This window comes from Oreochromis niloticus, linkage group LG5 (genome assembly GCF_001858045.2).
Source record: "Oreochromis niloticus isolate F11D_XX linkage group LG5, O_niloticus_UMD_NMBU, whole genome shotgun sequence".
In the NCBI taxonomy this organism is placed as follows: domain Eukaryota; kingdom Metazoa; phylum Chordata; class Actinopteri; order Cichliformes; family Cichlidae; genus Oreochromis; species Oreochromis niloticus.
In genome coordinates, this window is record NC_031970.2 from 26,445,022 (window position 1) to 26,465,627 (window position 20,606).

The following is a 20,606-nucleotide window of genomic DNA, read 5'->3' on the forward strand; positions in this document are numbered from 1 at the left end:
GATTTCATGACAGATTGACAGGATGTGTTACAACCATATCAGGGTTTATATTGGGCCAACACAAAGGGAGGGAGTAATGTACACAATATGCTTGTTTTATTGGCATAAATGGTCCCCCATCTGTGTATATATCCACTTTTTAATGATACAACACAATTTTATGATCTACTGTAAATTAATTTGGGACACCTGAGGGGGGCAGACCCCATTTAGAGAGCCATTGATCATTTACAACACAGTCTGCTGCTAAGTTTGCTGCCCTCTTTTGTAAATTTAACCCTTCGTGGCATCAGCAGTGCTTTAAAGACACAAAACGAAAGAGGCGCTGTGAACAGAGTAACAACCAGGGGGTATTTATAAAGAAATGTCAGACACCACGAGTAAAGAACTCACAAGTTGACACAGAGATAACATTGCAAGCCTTAAATAATTCATGAATGAATAAATAGTAGTCTGAACGACATGGTGACTGTGTGTGAGAGATGATAACGACCTCAAGAGTTTAGTTAAGGGAGTAAAAACACAAACAAACAACGACCAGAAATGGGGGGGAGGGGGGGGGACTGGAATCATTATGACCTAAAACTGACACACATACACACCAACCCCTCCCAAACCTATATGCAGCCAAATTCTCACCTTCAGCGCCTTAGCAACCATAAGGACACATTAACACTGAAGGAACAAAACAGAAACACACACACGCACACACACCGAAACACACACCGATTGTGATTAAATAAATACACAGCTGTTCGGGGAGGTTGCGTGCCTGTCAGGAAAGAAATTAGCAATTCAGTGGTCCACTTTATGCTTAAACAGAGACATGGACACACACACACAGAGCAGCATCTGAATTCCTTCAGCGTGAACCACTCTTCTCTTTTCCTCTCATCCTCCATCCCCTTAATGCTAAATGCTTAAAAAGCATTCATAAGCCAGCTACTCGAGGGGGGAAACGCTGGCAAGCATCGGACGGTGAAAAACTACCGTATCCGAATCAGCCAGAGCCCACCGACAGGACAACTCTCCTCCTGTTATTTATTTGCTTTCGGTTAACCGTGCTCCACACAGTCGCTGGTTCAGCACCAGCCTCGGTGTTTTCGGGACGGGCTAGAGGAGAGGGAAAGCCCCGCCGCTATCTCTGCCCTCCTCTATCCCTCCGTCCCTTCATAGCCTCGCATGAAACCCGAAGAGCGGGACTCCGGCACCTTAAATAAAAACCGTTATTTCTCTCTTACCTTCCGGCTTGTTTTCGGCAGCCATTTCCCCTCCGCCGCGCGCCTCATCCCTCCTCCTCCTCCTCTTCCTCCTCCTCCTCCTCCTCGACTCGACCTAGTGGTAGTGGGAGGGGGGTGGTGATGGTGGTGGTGCCGGTGAGGGGGTGGGGGGAGGACCACGCGCGTGCACAAGGAGGACAGCTCAAGGAGGGGGGCGGGGCTGAGAAGAAGGGGTGGGGAGGGTGAGCCTGCCGCGTTCAGCGCGGCTATTGGTCCAAACAGAGAGGACTGACAGCGGGGATCCGTGATGGTGACTCGCGGAATTCACCATCCCTCCGCTTATTCCCCTTGACCACGCCCCCTCCCCGACGTTCACGCGCACTCTTTCTCTCTCTCTCTCCCTCTTACCCCTCTCACGTCACTGAACGACGTCTGTATTCGAGGACACCTTGACAGCCTCCCACAGCATCATCATCATGCTCATCATCATCTTCTCTCCCTCACACACACACGCGCACACACACACTCGCACGCGCACAACAGGCCTACACACATATACGTTACGCGCGCACAGAAACTCTCGCTAGCGAGCGCGCGCTCATTTCTTCACACGCAAACCCAGTGGACTGTTGAGAAAATGCGATGTAAGGTCGCGTCTCGCCATAAATTATGAACCCCTCTTGAATCTAAATGAAAAGAACTGCCTGAAAGAGAGTTTTTTGACGCGCGTGGGCTGCCGGGTGCTGTCATTCGCCGTGGTGCTGAAGCTCGCGGTGCTGAAAGGACAGCTCCACACGCGCCTACACAGAGCTGCGTGCACTCACTACCTGCTTTCTTTGAGCCATGTTATTAAATGGGAGCCATGGCAGGTCAGATGAAAACTTGTGGGGTGGAAAGAAAAAAAAACATGCCCTCCTCCATACTCGTCCTCCTGCTCAGCGTGCGGGATGAAATGTCGCTGCTGGTATCTTTGCGTAAAGTTTAGTTTATAACGAGCCTATCACAATATCCTCACTGACAGGCTATTTATAATTCTGCCGTTTTATGCGATGCTATCCTTTTCTAAATAGTAGGGCTTAACTGGGATCATTATGTTCTCGTTTCCAGCCCACACTGTCACTCTATGCCTCGGGGTAGAATATCGCCTTTGCACCAAAGCCTTGTGTTTGACAGAGACAATCCTCTCCACAGACACGCTTCACGGAAAACAGAGGTTTTGAATGGTTCGTCCTCGGCTACGTGTGCTTTGCGCAGCCTCGGGGTGCAGAGACACACTAGGTACTCGAGATCAGCGGAATTCAGAGATGGTGAACGACAACGAGAAACGTGTAGCGGTGTAATAAGAAAGAAAGCAAATGTTTAATGTTGCATTTATGTTATTTATGTCAGGGTGGAGCTCACTGTCCATACCAACACAGTGTGGCACTTTCTATTCAGCCAACGATGAGATTACTTTTTAATCCAAAATATATAGTACTTCAAGAGTACTGGATACATGAGTAATCACTGGCAATTGTCCAGTGTTATGGTGAAGAACAGGGGTGTCAAACATACGGCCTGGGGCCTGGAAGCGGCCCACTAGAGGGTCCAATTTGGCCCACTGGATGACTTTGCAAAGTGTGATGAAGTCATTAATAACTCAGTGTGTTTTTTTCTTTCATGAAAGATTTCTGTTGTTCCTGGTGTGATGCCAGCATTATTATACCAGAGTGAAAATGTACAGAAAATTATAAATGTTAGATGCCGGTAGGTTGTTTGGACCATAAAGACATAAAACACTCACAAAAAACTTTTATTTGCCCACAAAAACTCCACATGTGGAGGTTGTCCTACCACATGTGGAGGTTTTGTGAGTTTATAGCCTCACTGTGATCTTTAAATTGTAATGCACATGCAATGATAGTGTAATGACCATGTCAGACTTACTTTTCTTAAGAAATGTCAGACTTTTCACCTTTTTTGTAAAGCGATGGCTGGTTAAATGCGACTTAAAAAAATGTTTTCAAAGCGTTTTGTAGAGAAATTAACTGGGGTGTTTGTTTTTTCATATGTTATTATGCAAAGGTTTTGGTAGTCCAAGCCTACTTAAGATCAAACTGGGCTGACATGAAGTAAAATGAATTTGTCAGCCCTGGTGTAGAGAGTGAATCACAAGATGGTCTTAGATTTTTTCATGTAATATCACTCACTTATATACTCACTTATTAACATGAGCTAATCCAGGGGGTAAATGTCTTATATATGTTTTAATTGGTATGTGGAAGTGTACACGCACTTCTATAAATGAGATGAGAAATAGGTTATCCCATATTTGGGAAATTCTTTTGTTACAACAGTTGAAATTCACAGGGCGAGAGGCGGGGTACACCCGGGACAGGTAGCCAGTCTGTTGCAGGGCCAGTTGATCAACAACAATAATAATAATAATAATAATAATGATAATAATAATAATGATAATAATAATAATAATAATAATTATAATAATAATAATAATAATAATGTGTTGTATGAAAGTTTTCCTATATGTGTCTTTCTGGCAGCTGAATCATTCAGTTAAGGATGTTGCTCTGTTGCCTGTCTAGTGAGTGGTGCAGAGGGTGGTTAGGATTTTTCTGTGATTTTAGCTTCAAAAATATTCTGGGTTGCAGACAATAACAGAGCCAGCTTTCCTAAACAGTTATACAGTCTATTCGTGTCACCAGCTCTGATGCTTCTCATCCAGCAGACCACAGAAAAGCACGCTGTGCTCACCACAACTGAGTGAGAGAAAATCTCCAAGATTTTGCTGCACACATTGAAGGATCTCAGCTTCCTTAGTAAAACAGAGCCTGAACAGTCTGTGTTGACTTTCCAGTTGAGCTTTTTGTCAATGCAGGTGCCCGGGTACTTGTACTCCTCCACATTAACATCCTGTCCCAGGATAGACATGGGTCGTGTCACTGTCTGTTTCCTTCTTAAATTGATCACCATCTCTCCTCTGAGCTATTAACATTCAGAAACAGAGGATTCCTGTTAGACCACTCTACAAAATCATCCACTAGCACTCTGCACTCCTCGCCCTGCCCATCACTAATACATCCAACCACTGCAGAACTGTCAGAGTATTTCTGTAGGTGGCATGACCTGGAGTTGTGCTGAGAGTCTGAGGTGTACAAGGTGAACAGGAATGAAGACAGCACAGTCCCCTGTGGAGCTTCTGTACCGCATATCACCTGATCTCAAAGAGCACTGCACATTTTCACATACTGCAGCTGGTCTTTTTGGTTGTCAGTAATTCATGAGTTGTTGAATGTGTGCATTTACTGACATTTCCTGTAGTTTCTTTCTTAGCAGCAGCGGCTGAATCATGTTAAATGCACTATGGAAATCAAAGAGGGTAATCTTCACCATGTCGCTCTCTGTAGCATGTAGATGACTGCAGATTTGATCTGCATTCAAACTGCAGAGGGTCAAGAGATGTCTTCACCCATGTCTTAGTTGGCAACTAGTTGATAGTCATTGAGCTCTGAGGGTGTCAACAGTGATTTGGTTGTAAAATCTGAATCTGGTCTTTTATCTTAGGATAAATGTAGTGGAGTACAGAGTACCACACCTTATAAATATAGTGTAGAAATATAAGGCTGCAAAATGAAATGTTCAAGGAAAGGAAGTAGTAGACGCAAAGAGGCTATTATTAGCGATGCACAGATTGTGAAATGTTTAAATTACTAGAAGGCCAAGAACCAATGCCAATAACAAGATTTTATTTACTTATTTATTATTTCTTCCACTGTTTCAGGGGGACTTCTTTTTCGATAGTACTTATTTTGTTAAACACCCCGAAATCTGTCATAGCCAATCACAGTTGAGTGTTTGGCGCACATTCAAATTGAAGGATAACAAAAAAAAAGTCATAAACTGACAACATACATTTTATAAAAAGCCCTTTTCTCCTTGTATGTATACAGCCAGCAGAGGACGACAGAAAGACAGCGGCGCCTCCTGTGACTGACCAATGAGCTCCCAGAACACTGAACGAGTGGGCGGGACCGAACCGGGCCAAACGCAAACATGGCGGCTCCCTTAGATGATGATATTGAGTCTAACAATCAGGACTACTATTCACTGCTCAACGTTAGGAAAGAGGTAAGGTTAGCTTCGTGTTTATCAGTGATGTCCGACGTCAGCGGACTTTTTGCTGTGACCTCTGTGTTGGGTTTTAATGAGAAAGCCTTCTGCAGCCCGTGTGCTGTCATCCTCCACCCGAATAACGCTTCTCTCAGTCGGCACCATCATCGTTAGAGGTTGAGACCGGTCGATGCCGCAGATGCATGTCAGGCAGGCTGTTTATGTACTTTACATGGAAGTAGGCGCTGGCAGAAATGCTACGATCGTCTAAGAACATCCTCTGAAATCTAAGTTTTCCTAAAAACTGGGGCGAAAATGAGCTGTGTGGATTGTACTTGCTCATCTAAGTAACATTAGATAGCATTAGGTACACAGGGGCAGACTCCTTAGCTTAACGCGTAGTGCATTATTACACTTTTTGTTAATGGCTTTTTAATGTAAACGCCTGCTGGCTGTTTTTCACTCTTGAATTTGGACGCACTAATGCAGCAGTGGTGTTTCAGCTCTCAATTAACTGATTAGTCAGTTAATTGATTGAATAGACATTAATTCAAGAGGTTGTGGTAATTATTTTCAGGCAAAAATACCCAACAGTTGCTGTTTTAATCAGTTTAATTAGTCAGTCATTCTCAGGGGTGACACTTGTCCTGTCTCCTGCTACAGGCCACAGCTGAGGAGCTAAAGGCATCATATCGGAGGCTATGTATGCTCTACCATCCAGACAAACATCGAGACCCAGAGCTGAAAAGACAAGCTGAGCAACTTTTCAACCAGGTTCACCAGGCTTATGAAGGTGAGGAAGCTCATAGGTGTAAAGCATTTAGTAGGTATAGTTGAACTTGGGAAATTAATTGCCTGTCTTTGGGATCAGTGGATGTTGAAAGTCGAAAATGACATGCAAAACATGTGCACAAACCCCTTTTCCCTCTGCTCAGTGCTGAGTGATGCTCATTCCAGAGCTATCTATGACATCTTTGGGAAGAAAGGGCTGGAGGTGGAAGGCTGGGAGGTATGTTTCCAAACATAATCTACTTTTCTTGCATTTGAGTGGTTTTTCGCTGCTACGTGGTGTGTCTGCATCACCCGCACTTTGTGATTCTGTGTAGGTGGTGGAGAGGAAGAGGACACCAGCAGAAATTCGAGAGGAATATGAAAGGCTACAGAGAGAGAGAGAGGAGAGGAGACTGCAGCAAAGAACAAACCCTAAGGTTTGCAGCATCATAACAGCACGAAACAGCCCTGTTTTCACTGTGGAGTATTTCCACATTCATTGCATTATGTCTCGTGCTCTTTTCCTTTTTTCTTAATTAATCCTGTCAATCTGTTTGTCACTGCATCGTTATTCAGGGCACCATCAGCGTTGGTGTGGATGCAACGGACCTGTTTGACCGCTATGATGAAGACTTTGAAGAGATGCCAGGAGGAGGCTTTCCTCATATTGAAATCAACAAGATGCATATTTCTCAGTCTATAGAGGTACAACAAACATTCACTTAGCCATTACCGTCCACCCACGTGCTAGCCTGAGCCAAGATCACATTCTGTGCTGTCTGTCTTTCTGCAGGCTCCTTTGACGAACTCTGACACAGCAGTGCTGTCTGGTTCGCTCTCCACCCATAATGGGAACGGAGGAGGAAACATTAACATGACCGTGCGCAGGGTTATGTCAGCCAAGGGCTGGGGGGAGGTACGCACAAGCAGACATATTTACAGAAAGAAGCACATTAACGTTTTGTTTTAATGAGTAGGAACTTGTCCATCCATCTCATTATACCTCTGAGGAAGTCTATGTGTCTATCCAGGGTTTTGGGCACATTGTCTCAGGAATGCTAAAGGAATTTCTTAAAAATGTAGCACAGATGTCCACCTGGACTCGAGGAGAATCTGGGTAGAATTTGGTGGCCAATGATCAAGGTCATTGTGACCTTTAATACATGCACCTTTAAACTGAAGTGATTGTACAGATCTTCCTTGGTTGAAGGACATGAGTCATGAAGGTTCCCATTAAAGACCAAATGGAAATCTTGATGTAACTTTCACTTTAACTAGTTGGGAATCATACACCTGCAAACTGGTAATTCTTGCAGACATGATGTATGTAGTGCGCAAGGTGGTAGGTTCAGTTTTCGTAGCCTTCTACAATCTCTTCCTTCCGTGTACTTACATCTGCATTTGTTGCAGGTGGAGTTTGGTGCGGGAGACATACTGGGACCTCTTATTGGGTTAAAGGTGTTTCGCAATGTCACACCACGGTGGTAAGGCCCAACTTTTTGTCAATAATGTGTCAAACTGCATAACTGCATTCTCCTTTCATATCTCCTTTCTGTGTGATTTTTTTTTTTTTTTCCTGTTCAGTTTCATGACAGCCCAGTGCGGTTTACAGTTCTCACCTCGAGGTTTGCGACCGAGTTGTTCTCTGATGACAGCGCGGCACCTGGATCAGAACACCATGGGTTATCTTCAGTGGCGCTGGGGGCCCAACAGCGCCATGACTACCAGCCTCGTCCGAGACACCAAGAGCAGCCACTTTACTCTAGCTCTGCAGGTACATTCAAAGATAAGCATACACACAAAGGCTGCAGCAGTACTACGTCATTACTTTTATTAATTCGATCATTTTTTTCCTTATTATTTCTATTCTTTATTGCTGTTCTCCTGGCTTCCCAACCTGCCTTGTCCAGCTGGGCGTGCCACACTCCTACCTGATGATGAGCTACCAGTACAAGTTCCAGGATGAAGACCAGACCAAAGTTAAAGGCTCTGTGAAGTATGTGTGTTAAAAGTGTCCTAAACATGCATACATGCAAAAATAGTTTGCTGATATTGTGTTTGGTTTTATCCAAACATACAATGAGAGTTATAGAAATATAATTTGACTTTTTCTTCTCGTTAGCATATTCAAAATCATAACAATAGCTTATTCACAGAGCTAATGCAGATTAAGACAAAAACTACACAGAATGATTAAAAGCCATGATCTGTATCTCTCAATGTCTTGCATTAATGGAGACATTATTTTAAAAGGGAATGTAACAGCAAACATTTTAAACATGCTGTTTTCTCACAACAGTGATCACCACTTATAGTAGCTCTAAAAGTCCAATTGTGGCCATGCTATTGTCTTTACTAGCTGCCTGGTTTCATTTATCTCATGGTCCCTGTTCACTTTTGTGTTCCCGTGTTTCTAGGACAGGCTGGTTTGGCACTGTGGTAGAATATGGAGCAGAGAGAAAGATCAGCCGACACAGTATACTGTCAGCCACTGTCAGCATTGGGGTCCCGCAGGGAGTTACACTCAAGATCAAGTATGGGCCATCTACAATGTGGTCTCACTCTACTGTGTGTCTTTGCCTCACTGCATGATTATCTTATAAGAGTGTGCTTACATTTGGGCTTATGTAGGCTGGCACGTGCAAATCAAACATACCTGTTCCCAGTCCATCTGACTGATCAACTGCTGCCCAGCGCCGTCTTCTATGCCACTGTGGGACCTCTGCTAGTGTACATGGCCGTCCACAGGCTGATCGTTATCCCGTACACACAAGCACAGAAAGAACAGTGAGTAAATGTCCTCTGCCTCAAACAGCATCTCACATTGTCCCAGCAGAAGAAACTCTTGGTTCCAGGCTTGTTCTCAAAAACTCGTAAATAAGAAAAGATCATTTTCTATTAATCATCACCTGGTTCTCCTCTGCTTTTCTCTATTTAATATAATTTTTTTTACACTTAATGAATAGCATGATGGCCAAACTTTGCCCATCAGATAAAGGTGATCAACTCCGCTGTGGAGGGGAAAAAAAGAGCAGCATTTCTATTGCGGGTGTTGTTAATACTAGAGGGATTTCTTTCATGCTTACACTGTCATCACAGACGCCTCCAATGTGAATCCCAGCGGGTGATTGTTGTCTGTCTCTGTGCCTCTCAGAGAGCTGGAGCTGCAGAGGAAGAGCTCTGCCACAGACATCGCCAAGAAGAAGCAGGAGGCAGAGTCTGCTGTGAGTACTTGCATGCTGAAACACAGTTCTTTATTGTGTGTGGGGGATAATTGATCATTGTTTCTGAGTTCAGCTCTCCTCATTATGAACTCATGACTGAATCTCGCCAGAAAAGCTCGCTACAATCCTATCCTGATTTTGCTCTCTTTCTAACCCCCCTCTCCCCTCCCGCCTTTTTTTCTCCCTCGGCTCCTCTGCAGGTTCTGCTGATGCAGGAGTCTGTGAGGAGAATCATAGAAGCAGAAGAATCCAAGATGGGTGAGAGTACACACACACACACACACACACACACACACACACAAACAAAATAAAATCATTGCACAGAGTGGAAAAACTGATATTTTTTTTTAAAGTTTGTATCCACTCAAAACTTGGTAAAAATCCATATAATTGAAACACATGTCAAAGTAGCTGTCACACTACATAATGCCCTGTAACTTTAGATCCTGTCGGTCTGACTCCCATAACGTCATTGCTGTGAAGCCAATCATGATGGGCGTATATTACTTTTTAGGCCTGATCATCCTGAATGCTTGGTATGGGAAGTTTGTGTCAGACACCAGCCAGAAGCAGGAGAAAGCCAAGGTCATCGATGTGACCGTGCCTCTACAGTGCCTCGTCAAAGACTCCAAACTCATCCTCACTGAGGCCTCTAAGGTGCGTCAAACCAAACGAGACTTTCTTTCTGCATCTGATGTACATCTGCATGCATTGCTTTTAAACTGTTTCTCTGTGTGCAGTCAGGGTTGCCCGGTTTCTACGACCCTTGTGTAGGCGAAGAGAAGAGCCTAAAATTACTCTACCAGTTCAGGGGTGTCTTGCACCAAGTCATCTCTGCAGACACTGAGTCGCTACGGATACCCAAGCAATGTTAGTATGCGAGACTATTAAGAGCAACGTTATTTACAATATTATTCAACAGCACAGCATCTGCTTACATCCGTGTTCAGATTATTAGTGTGTGTTTTTGTCTCATCAGCTCACAGAATTGAGTCCGAGTCCTAGAGGGCAGCGCTGTCGGAGCACGGCGAGGCAAACGGACTGTGTGTGAACAGAAGAACCCAAGAATGGAGGGGGTCACATCGAAAATAAGCTGGCCTCTCTCCTCTGGCCTTCTTCTGTTGTGACGTTAGCAAATCCGATAGTTCCTCCACTCCTCGTGTTTTCCTGTGGGCCAGCAGAATTCAGTCAGCACCGACAAGGTGTTGCCCTTTGTGTCCCCACACCTGAGAGAGCTGCTCAAATACCTGCCTGCTGCAGGGGAGACCCTACAACCCTACAGACCTACAACATAGATTTATATATGCACTACACAAGAGGGCCTGACACTCCCTCAGTAATGAGCTAAAAGTGGGGGCTCTAATTTACCCCATATAATTGTAGTCTTTGTCCTAAATGTGTATCACATTGATAGTTTTGATCTAATATTGGTATGGCATAGTCATTGCAATAATTCATGTAAATGTTTCTGGTCACAGATCACGTCTCACTAACCCTGAGGCTAGCCACGACTGAGGAATGACTCAACTCGTGTTTTTTTTTTTTTTTTTAAATTTCTCATCATCCGCTCAAAAAAATCATCCTAATTTATTTATGATTTTAGTGCCGCTGTCTGCTGCTCACTGTGGTGCCGGTCGGCAGGTGCTAACTGGTGCTCTGAACTTGTATCTGTGAAGGCTGAGATGTGGAAGAAAGGGGAGGGCTTGCTCGGGGAGGGAATGTGGGAGTTGCCCTTTAATGGTAATGTTCCAACTAAAGAGAGGGAGAGAAGCTCAAATTCCACATATTGATTTTTAATATCTATTCTAGACTGCAATTTAAAGGCAGAAATTCAACTTGGATTTGATTTGCGTCAGTGTTTATTGATTGACTGTGCAGCTGCAGCCAAAACAGAATTTTCTATAAGGACTTTAAATACAGTGAAGGTTATAGTTTGTACTTCTCTGATATATATCTGGAACAAATCCAGTGGTAGCAGTAAAATACTGGCATGGATTTGAAACATTTGAACTGGGACTATTTTGTAATTGGTTGGATGCAAATGGGAGAAGATCAGCACTTTTGCCACATGTAGCTCATTTGCTGCTGCTGTAATTAATTGAGCTTAACACGTTGGCTATGAAATCAAGCCCAGCTGCAGTCACAGATCAGATGATTCCCCGTTTACACTCCCCAATTGTCATATCTGTAATAGGGCTGTGCATATGCAAGCCACTTTACAACCCACCTCTACCTTTCATGGTTTGTATTGATCTGAAATGATCATTCTTATACACTATATTGCCAAAAGTATTCGCTTGTCTGGCTTCACACACCTCACAACCCATTTTTAAATCTTAGAGTTTAATATGATGTCGGTCCACCCTTTGCAGCCATAACCGCTTCAACTCTTCTGGGAAGGCTCTCCACAAGGTTTAAGAGTGTGTTTATGGGAATTTGTACATTTGTGAGGTCAGACATGATGTTGGATGAAAAGGCCTGGCTCACAGTCTCCGCTCAAATTCATTCCAAAGGTGTTCTGTCAGGTTGAGGTGAGGACTGTGCAGGCCAGTCAAGTTCTTCCACACCAAACTTGCACAACCATGTCTTTATGGACCTTGCTCTGTTCACTGGTCTGTAGTCATGTTGAAACAGGAAGGAGCCTCCCCACACTGTTCCCACAGAGCTGGCACATGAAATTGTGAAGCATTAAGAGTTCCTTTCACTGGAACTAAGGAGCTGAGCCCAAGTCCTGGAAAAACAACCCCACACCATAATCCCCCTCCACCAAACTTTACGCTTGGCACGATGCAGTCAGACAAGTACCGTTCTCCTGGCAACTGCCAAACTCAGACTCGTCCAGTGGATTGCCACATAGAGAAGCCTGATTCATCATTCCAGAGAACACGTCTCCACTGCTTTAGAGTCCAGTGGCAACATACTATACACCACTGCATCTCAAGGTTTGTATTGTACTTGGTGATGTAAGGTTTGGATGCAGTTGCTCTACCATAGAAACACATTCTGTGAAGCTCTCTACACACTGTTCTTGAGCTAATCTGAAGGTCATGAAATTTGCAGATCTGTAGCGATTAATTCTGCAGAAAGTTGGCAGTCTCTGTGCATTACACACCTCAGCATCTACTGACCCTGCTCTGTGATTTTTATGTGGCCTACCACTTTGTGGCCGAGTTACTGTCATTGCCAAATGCTTCCACTTTATTATAATAACAACTATGACAGTACCACGCTGGAATTCACTGAGCTGAGAGCGACCGGTACTTTCACAAATGTTTGTAGAAGCAGTCTGTATGCCTAGGTGCTTGATTTTATACGCCTGTGGTCATGGAAGTGATTGGAACACCTAAACTCAATGATTTGAGTGGGTCAGTGAACACTTTTGGCAATATAGTTGTCAATAATATCTACTCTATTTTGTGCCGGGGTATTGCTGCTGCTCTCTGAGGTGGAAAGACCGTAGAACAGAGGCACATGTTTCCATTGACTCTAGTAGTTTTGAGCAACTGAACCGTAGCCTCACCAAAACCACAGAGCTATATTGTCTGAATTAGGTGTTACAGTGTTTTAGTTAGTTTGTCATATATTTTAATTTAATACTATTCTCCCTGAAGCTTTCATTGAAAACAAATCAGACTCGCACTCATTTTAAACAACACGCCACTCAATAGTTGCAGAGGGCTTGTATTACTATCCTTTAGATGATAAACAAAAATTTTTTCTCCCTTATTCACAAAGCCTCGCCACTGCAGGTAGCACCACAAAGTTAATCGGCAGATTTTTACACCACCTCAATTCCTCTGGGGATTCCGACACATTCCCCAAGGGATTTGTGTCTTCTCTTAGGACTGAACCCGGGATCTTTTGCTTGCAAGGCGAATGTGTTCTGAAGCCACTTTAGGTGGTCATACATGCACTAATTCTCCTTGGCTGTAGTTATTTGCTCCTCTTAATGGTGAGGAAAATGCAAAAAATCCTATGATACACTTAACTGTTGAGAAACTGGTAGGTGATGTAGCACAAAAGTCCCAAAGATTTTAAGATTAGTTGCACCCTGCTCCTCTTTGTTTTGATCTGTCTCCCTGTCCTAAACTGTTATTTCTATCAGTAATCACAATAAGCTGGTTCTATAACTACAGTGGGTTATTCATGAGCTTTTAGGGAAATGTAATTTTTTTTGCAGAAAATGCACAGCATTTGGAACAAATGTCAGAGAATGACTGTCACCAAACCTCTAACTGTGGTACACTTTTACTAAACTGGAGTTTGCATCAAGAAATCCTGATTAATGCAGGCGACTTCATATGGTGTCCTTTTGATTTTCATTAGTCCATTTCTATGAATAGCATACACATCCAGAAGGTGTGGGTAGGCCTAAAATAATAACAACAATAATAAGTCAAGCACTGACAGGGTTAGGAGACAGCAAGTTTTGGTGTCATGTTAGAGAAAGGGAGAGCTGTTAAACTGCTCTTTGGTTGGGATTACTCTTCCAGCATCCATTTTGCACTATTTGTTTGTAGTATTTGTCTTATGTTGTTTTAAGTGTGATGTAAAGTTTTCTTGGTCAAGTCATCTGTCACCTCTGCTCTGGTGCCACCCTGAGGCCTGCAGAAAGACTGCTCCCTGCTGTTACATTCCAACCCATCATCCAAACTGACTGGCCGTAGTATTTAAATGTTATGAATGGTTTCAGGAGCCCGTTTTCGTGTCCTGTAAAGACAATAAACATGATTAAAACATGTTTGCCATTTGATTACACCCTCCAGAGTCACAGAATACACTCGAGTTTTACACCTCACCCCGCCAAAAAGAAAAAAAAAAAAAAAAAATCAAGTTAAAATGGTAACTCTTTATTTACAGTAGTTTACAATAGTTTCACAGAAACAGTTTGCACCACAGTACAGACAACGCTTTCTCAGTAAGAGGATAGAACAACCCAGGATCAGATTAAACAAGCTGTATCACAATGAGCTTTTCCCCCTCCAACATTAATTTACACTAATGTCTTTAAGACGCACACTCAAAATTATGAGCTTGTGTCTGAAGGTGTCTTCAGATTCTCTTCAAGACATGCATGTCCTGAGAAACAGCAAAAGTGATTTTAGTTCTTCAAATGTCTTAAAAACATAACTTAGGCGACTGCTGGGTACAAACCAGTTAACCGACATTTGTAAATACCAGGAGAGTGCACAGACGAGTTTAATCGTTCTTGGAAATTCTTGTTCTTTACAAAAAAACAAAAACCAAAAACCAAACAAACATTCTTCGTCTGTTTTAGTCGTTCCCTGGTCAACTCTTTGATTCTGCATTGTAAAACCCCATCACGGACAAATATCCAAGAATCTGAGTCTAAAATCTGTCACTCTACAGTATGGCTTTTATGCATTTATTTATATATATATATATGTTCAGAAACACACAAGTCCCAACAGCAGATGGCACATGAATAACAAAGCTTAAAGTTTTTTTTATCCAAACGGGAGCAAATTTTCCATCAATGGTACTCCACATAGAACCGAATACTGCAATGAAAATGTTAACGGGAGGCGATTACTGACTGAGATCTGTTCTTCTGCTCTGACCTTCCAGAGACAAACCACCACTACCATGGTACTAGGGGTGCACTGATTTGAAAATTCAGAATCAATACAGACATTTAAAATAAAAATCTGACTTCCATTTTTTACGTTTATTATTATTGAACATTACTCACTTTAGGCCAGGGTGACAAATGAATCCTTATAATAGAAAAAAATCTGTATGCTACATGTCAAAGGGCAAGTGTAGACAACAGCCCCGATTCTCACAACGTTGTGCAGAGTTAAAAGTGTAAAAACAGCTCAACAGGGCCAACATGGGCCAGTACCGGTGTGTTGCTGATACATCAGTGCATCCCTAAATGGTGCTTTGCAAAAGACGTGAAGAAAAAAAAAAAAAAAACAAAGTTAAAAAAAAAAAAAAAAAACACCATGGAAATCGGTTCAGACAACTCATAGCAGCACATGCATCGCCAACACCCTTATTAAAACGCTCGCGTGCATAATTTCAATCGGAAATCTTCATTGAAAATTGAAGATTTCTGTTCTGACACCGTTCCAGTTAAAGATACATTTTTTTTTTCACCTGTCAGTACTCCAAACAGAACTGTGGTTCCCTTCTATAAATATATTTGTCTCTGAAAACTTTGTCAAGAGCATGAAGCGGTTAACTAAAATCATACTGACCAGAGATAACAGGATACACTTATACTGAAAACCTGACTTTTGTCATTTTCTGAACTTTTCTTTTTTTCTAAACTGTTATATAACAATTTCTTTATTAGGAACAAATCTGGTCAGCGAAGAACACTGTTTAAACACTTTGAGAAACATAAAGTGTGAAAGCTTCTGTGTATGGCTGAGTAACGTCTTGATTCAGAGGAATATCAGTGTCTGGAAGACAAGATCTTGGTTCAGCTGTATGGGCTAATGGCCTCAATGATATTCTTGAAAATGTCTTAAACAAGAAAAGCAGAACAACAAACTGATGAAGCAGATGCAGACTCTAGCTTCTTATCCTACATCTTTGTTCTATTCGATTATACCTCAGCTTAATACTATAGCACCATCTGAAGCAACTGACACAAGCCTCAACTTGTTTTCCTGTTTTAAATGGTTAATTATGTAACATCAATAGAGGCATCGTAGAGAAATCAAATCCAGTTTAATCAGATCAGAAAGACACACCCGTCTCTGAAAGAAAGGTGGATTTTTTTTAAAAAGTGCAAACCATTTTTCCCACAAATCCCAGCATGCACCATAGTGGGTGGCAGTTGTGAGAATATTTTCTCAATATGGCAGTTCAAAATGCTTCCAGTGTTCACGAGACACCAAGTCCCAAAAGTAGCGGTTTGTTGCTATGCTAATGTCATCTACAGACAGACATCCATTCAGTGATTGCCTTACGCGCAGAGTCTGTAGGAAGCAGAAACAAACCTTAGTAAATCTAAAATAGCACTCAAATTGTTCTCAAATGGGATAAGGGCTCGGGATAGGTCCACTAAAATGTTTGTAGAAAATATGGGTTCATGGCTGAACCTTGAAGGAGAGAGACTGAAGGGTGCAAGACCTGAATGTGAGGAGGGGCCAGTCCAGTAGAGGGTTAAAGTAGGAGCGGTAGGGGTCAGAGTTCAGGATGTGGCCTGGGGTCAGTCCAGCATGTGTTTGCGTGTGCCCACACGCGAGCGGTGGGAACGTCGAGTGTCTGGGGGTCCGTGTGTCTCTCGGCAGCTTTGGCACACGTATGTCTCTGGCACGTGACTCTTGCGGATCTTAGCGCATGACAGGTGGATCCAGGTGTTGCACTTGTTACATTCGATCATGGCGCGTCCCGCGAAAGGCTTCATGCAGAAACACGTCACCAGGTCCCACGAGTCATCATCTGAAAAGAAAGGAGACAGAATACACTGAGCTTCCACTTTATTCATTCATCAGTTTTTTAAAACATTTAAGTATTTCTGACCCCAAATCTCTTACCAGAGTCTACCATTATATCCTCATCCTCCCCTGAGCCATCTTCGTCTCGGAACACCACCTGCTTCCCCTGGCGGAACACTGTTCTGTTTCCTGAAAAGCCCTCCACCTTCTGTATCTTTACCACCCCTTCCTCAAGGTCTCGTCCGTCCCAGTATCGACGCTCTTCCTTGGGTTCCTCTTTGCAAGGGGACGGGCTAGGCACGCACTGGGGGTGGAGGGGAATGCTGATGTCATCTTCTGGCTCTTCTTTGATTGTTCGGCCGCCAAAGGAAAGCGGGCACTGCAGCTCTGGGACTGCTGAGTGAGCCCCACGTTCTTCAACAGACTGATGCTCCCTCTCCTTCCTCCTCTTCTTCTTCTTCAGCTTGTCAGCTTTCCTGCGATCATCTGGATGCAGGGTAGTGATTGTGTGCTGCAGAGGAGAAAATTTGATATCCATTTGGAAATTACAACAAAACTTTTACCTGGTCTGATTATATAAGGTTGATGATGTGACATAAATCCGTCTTACATCTTTCTTGGCGTGGCTGGACAGAATGGGTCCTGGCTGTGGACGCTTCCTGCTCCTATCCTGGGGGCCCTTCAGGGGGCGTTGGGGGCAGGAAGATGCTGGTCCTGGGGTCCAGCCATCACTGTCGGCTGTGCTGCCTGTACTGTTCGGGGGCTTGAGCTACTGCGCAGTGGAGAGTCCTAAAATAATAAATGGAAGTGCAGGAGTTAGTTCACTAACATAAGGAGATGAAGTAGACTACTAACAGGTAAAAAATAAATACATTTGCAATTACACGACCATAAAAATAAATCACTGAAAGGAAAGCGAATGAGTCACCTGTTGATGGTGAAGAAAAGGAAACAAAGTCATCCAACGTTAGTTTTGATAAAAGAAACTGCACTTAAACCAGAGAAAGGGATGTCACATTTTATTTTGGATTTACAGAAAATAGCACTAAAAACAATGCTCTACTTTAGTTGGAGCAGTGGAGAATAACAGAACACATTTGATGCTATCAAGGGTGTGTGTCACTTTACAGGAACATCTCTACCACCTGGTGCTTCTTATCTAAGTGAGTCTGAATAAAAAAAAACAAACAAACATTGTGTAACAAAAGATACACTGTTATCAAAGGATGCAGCTCTACATCCTTTGATAACAGGACATGGCTTCCATGTTCTAGAGAGTGGAGGAGCATGTGTTAAAACAAAAAACAAACTGTAATTAGAGTAAAATGAATGTTTTCAACAAGTTATATGCATATAAATGTGAATGAATGACCAGCATGAACAGGGCTACTTTCCATACAACCGATTCAGTTAACCTAGTACATAGTAACATCACAGATGGCTGTAAATGTGGGAGAATTAAAAAAAATAAATAAATAAAAATTATCTATCTATCTATCTATCTATCTATCTATCTATCTATCTATCTATCTATCTATCTAAAAAAAGGACAGGGGCAAAAGAGACCAATGTGTTAAGCCAAGAGTCCACGTAAGTGCAAAAAGAAAAAAAAGAGAAGATAAAGTTCTTAGTTCAGTATGTGTAAAACTAAAATAAACACACCCAGAGAAACTATAAAGCCACAAGAATCTGTTAAAGATAATCTCCCTGTCTGGCCATCTCCTTTCTGGTCCCCAAGATTAGCAGAAGACAATAAACTCTTGTGTCCAATTTAGTGAGTGAATAAAATTCAAGAAGATAATAATAATAATAATAATAATAATTTAAAAAAAAAAACAAACGATAATGAATGGCAGCAGCTGCATTAAGTCATTTTATAACTGACAAATAGACCACAGGTTTAGGTTACTTGATGTTATCCACAGTGGATATGCAAGATCATCTGTAACTGATCCAAATCGTTTTGTCAAAGAGTAGCTCCGGTTTTAGAATAAAGCTCATGATTAAAACACTCCCTTTCCCCCCCACTCAGATAGCCTCAGTGACAGGCTTTGGATCTTGGTTATTTATCATTTTCACAAACATTTTGATTCTGTGTAGATTTCACTTCTGCTGGTCAAGACTGAATATTTTAAATATTTTCCTACTTTGTATGGTTGTTTGTTTACATGCGGAAACATAATGCAACTATGTATAACACAGGGGATGCTCCTGATTAAAACATTTAAGAGACACCGTTATAGCCCAACTAGACAAATGCTGATATGAAGAAGAGTGCACAGGCACCGACCGCCTGGTTTTCTTACCTCTTGGGGGTATGGGATGTAACCGGCATATGCCAGAACAAAAGTGCAAAACTTGTTAAAATCCTCCACTGTCCTCCTCCTCCTGTACGGCGGACTGAAACCCTGAAACACATTCACGTTACCGAAGCATTAGCTGCAATAAACCTGCACTGCCAGACATGGCGTTGATATGAACGACGAGTGATCGCCACACATCCTCTACTCTGCATGGTACCACACTCGTAGCAGAACTGAACAGGGGAGAAAAGGCGACTAACACAAGCAAAAGTTTGATTCACTACGCCCGCCCCCCCCACATATTTATCTATAGACATGCAAGTGAACCTTCCTGCCAACCCCCACCGACAAACCCAACTAAAAACGACAGCTAATGTTAGCTTGGTCGGCTAGCGGTAGACCGCAAATAACTCACTAGCTACTGCTAACCAGCTAGTGTCACTATAGTTCAATTAACGGACAAAACAACGAAGCCGCGCGGTAACACATATTACATACTATCAAGGAATCACAAAATGCAACAAGAGCATCATTGTCCGTCAGCTGTTAACTTACGAAAAATCCAGATGGCGTGAATATGACGGTTAGTCAGCTAGCTTTAATGTTAGCATGCTCCGTAATGATGATGGAATGTTTTATTCTCCATGAAGCATACAGTAAGGCTAGCTCGCAGGTTTCGTGAAGTACCGTTTAAAGTGGCATTAATGACTCATTTTCACACGACATGTAAAGTTTTATTTACAGAACGCTGACAACTTGTTCTAATACCGCGGGAATGTTTGGTGTGTATAACTTGTCAAATTTTTCCACTGGCTAATATTATATGTCAACATTAGCAGCAGCAAGCTAACGCTAACTAATCAGCAGCTGCTAGTCACAGTGACAACCTCAAATAAGTTGACATTTGCTTACGTCGCTAGCCGTGACTGCAAACTACTCACTGTCAAACAATTATATAAAACACTCACCTCCGACTGAAATGCATGGGATGTCGATGGGTTTATGTCACCCATCTTTACCGAGTAGCCGACAACCTGACGGCTTTGTCGATAACCTGGCAGACTGTCGAAGCTGGCAATCCGATGGGACCGTAAACACTGAAGTTATTTAGCTTTTGCTTGCTAGACAGCTAACGGTAACGTTACCTATGCTAAAACTCGAAGCAACAGTGTTAACTCAGTTTGCCGCAAGCGGCAACGATAACACTACTTGGACTCGCCTACAAACGCTAGTGCTGTCCGGTCAAAGTTATAAAATGTAATCGCCGACTATCAGCAAACGTTACTATAGTATTTCCATCGAGCTGTCCGGCAATTTCTCCGTTTGATCCAGTTAACAGAGTGCTGAGGGGGGTGGGGGGAATGGTACACTTCGGCTGTCACCAGCTGCCTGCCCCTTGCTTCTTCTTCTTCTACTCCTTCAAAGTTATTTATTTAAGGGAACGAAGTGGTGGATTAGCGCCATCTTTGGCCAGTAGTGTGAAGGGATAAAAGCAGGCCTGCTTTAAAGGTCTCTCACATTTTAACAAATTCTCTGCTTTGGAAAATATGCATGGAAACTCGAAGG

General features: G+C 42.8%; 3 protein-coding genes across 7 annotated transcripts in view; 1 reads left to right on the forward strand and 2 right to left on the reverse strand.

Moving 5' to 3' along the window:
- The window catches only part of LOC100701441 (calmodulin-binding transcription activator 1), a 55,936-nt gene extending 54,539 nt beyond the window's left edge, over nucleotides 1–1,397 (reverse strand). For all 5 annotated transcript variants that reach the window (XM_013269165.3, XM_019358768.2, XM_005469312.4 and 2 more), the window contains exon 1: nucleotides 1,242–1,397. In XM_013269165.3, the coding sequence (XP_013124619.1) occupies nucleotides 1,242–1,266 (25 nt within the window). In that variant the 5' untranslated portion in view covers nucleotides 1,267–1,397. The remainder of the gene's footprint in view (nucleotides 1–1,241) is intronic.
- Nucleotides 1,398–5,121: 3,724 nt separating this feature from the next.
- Nucleotides 5,122–14,075, forward strand: LOC100694756 (dnaJ homolog subfamily C member 11). Its single transcript, XM_003441536.5, has 16 exons — nucleotides 5,122–5,345; nucleotides 5,991–6,120; nucleotides 6,263–6,336; nucleotides 6,434–6,535; nucleotides 6,675–6,803; nucleotides 6,892–7,014; nucleotides 7,509–7,582; nucleotides 7,683–7,872; nucleotides 8,009–8,094; nucleotides 8,516–8,632; nucleotides 8,730–8,885; nucleotides 9,253–9,322; nucleotides 9,523–9,580; nucleotides 9,837–9,979; nucleotides 10,063–10,192; nucleotides 10,302–14,075. The coding sequence occupies exons 1-16, from the start codon at nucleotides 5,271–5,273 to the stop codon at nucleotides 10,325–10,327; spliced, it is 1,683 nt and encodes a 560-aa protein (XP_003441584.1). The 5' UTR covers nucleotides 5,122–5,270; the 3' UTR covers nucleotides 10,328–14,075.
- A 404-nt stretch (nucleotides 14,076–14,479) lies between these two features.
- Nucleotides 14,480–20,456, reverse strand: phf13 (PHD finger protein 13). Its single transcript, XM_003441537.5, is given in 6 exon segments — nucleotides 14,480–16,741; nucleotides 16,837–17,248; nucleotides 17,348–17,502; nucleotides 17,505–17,526; nucleotides 19,044–19,145; nucleotides 20,009–20,456. Coding segments are annotated over 6 exon segments (969 nt in total). The 5' UTR covers nucleotides 20,054–20,456; the 3' UTR covers nucleotides 14,480–16,508.
- Between the last annotated feature and the right edge of the window lie 150 nt (nucleotides 20,457–20,606).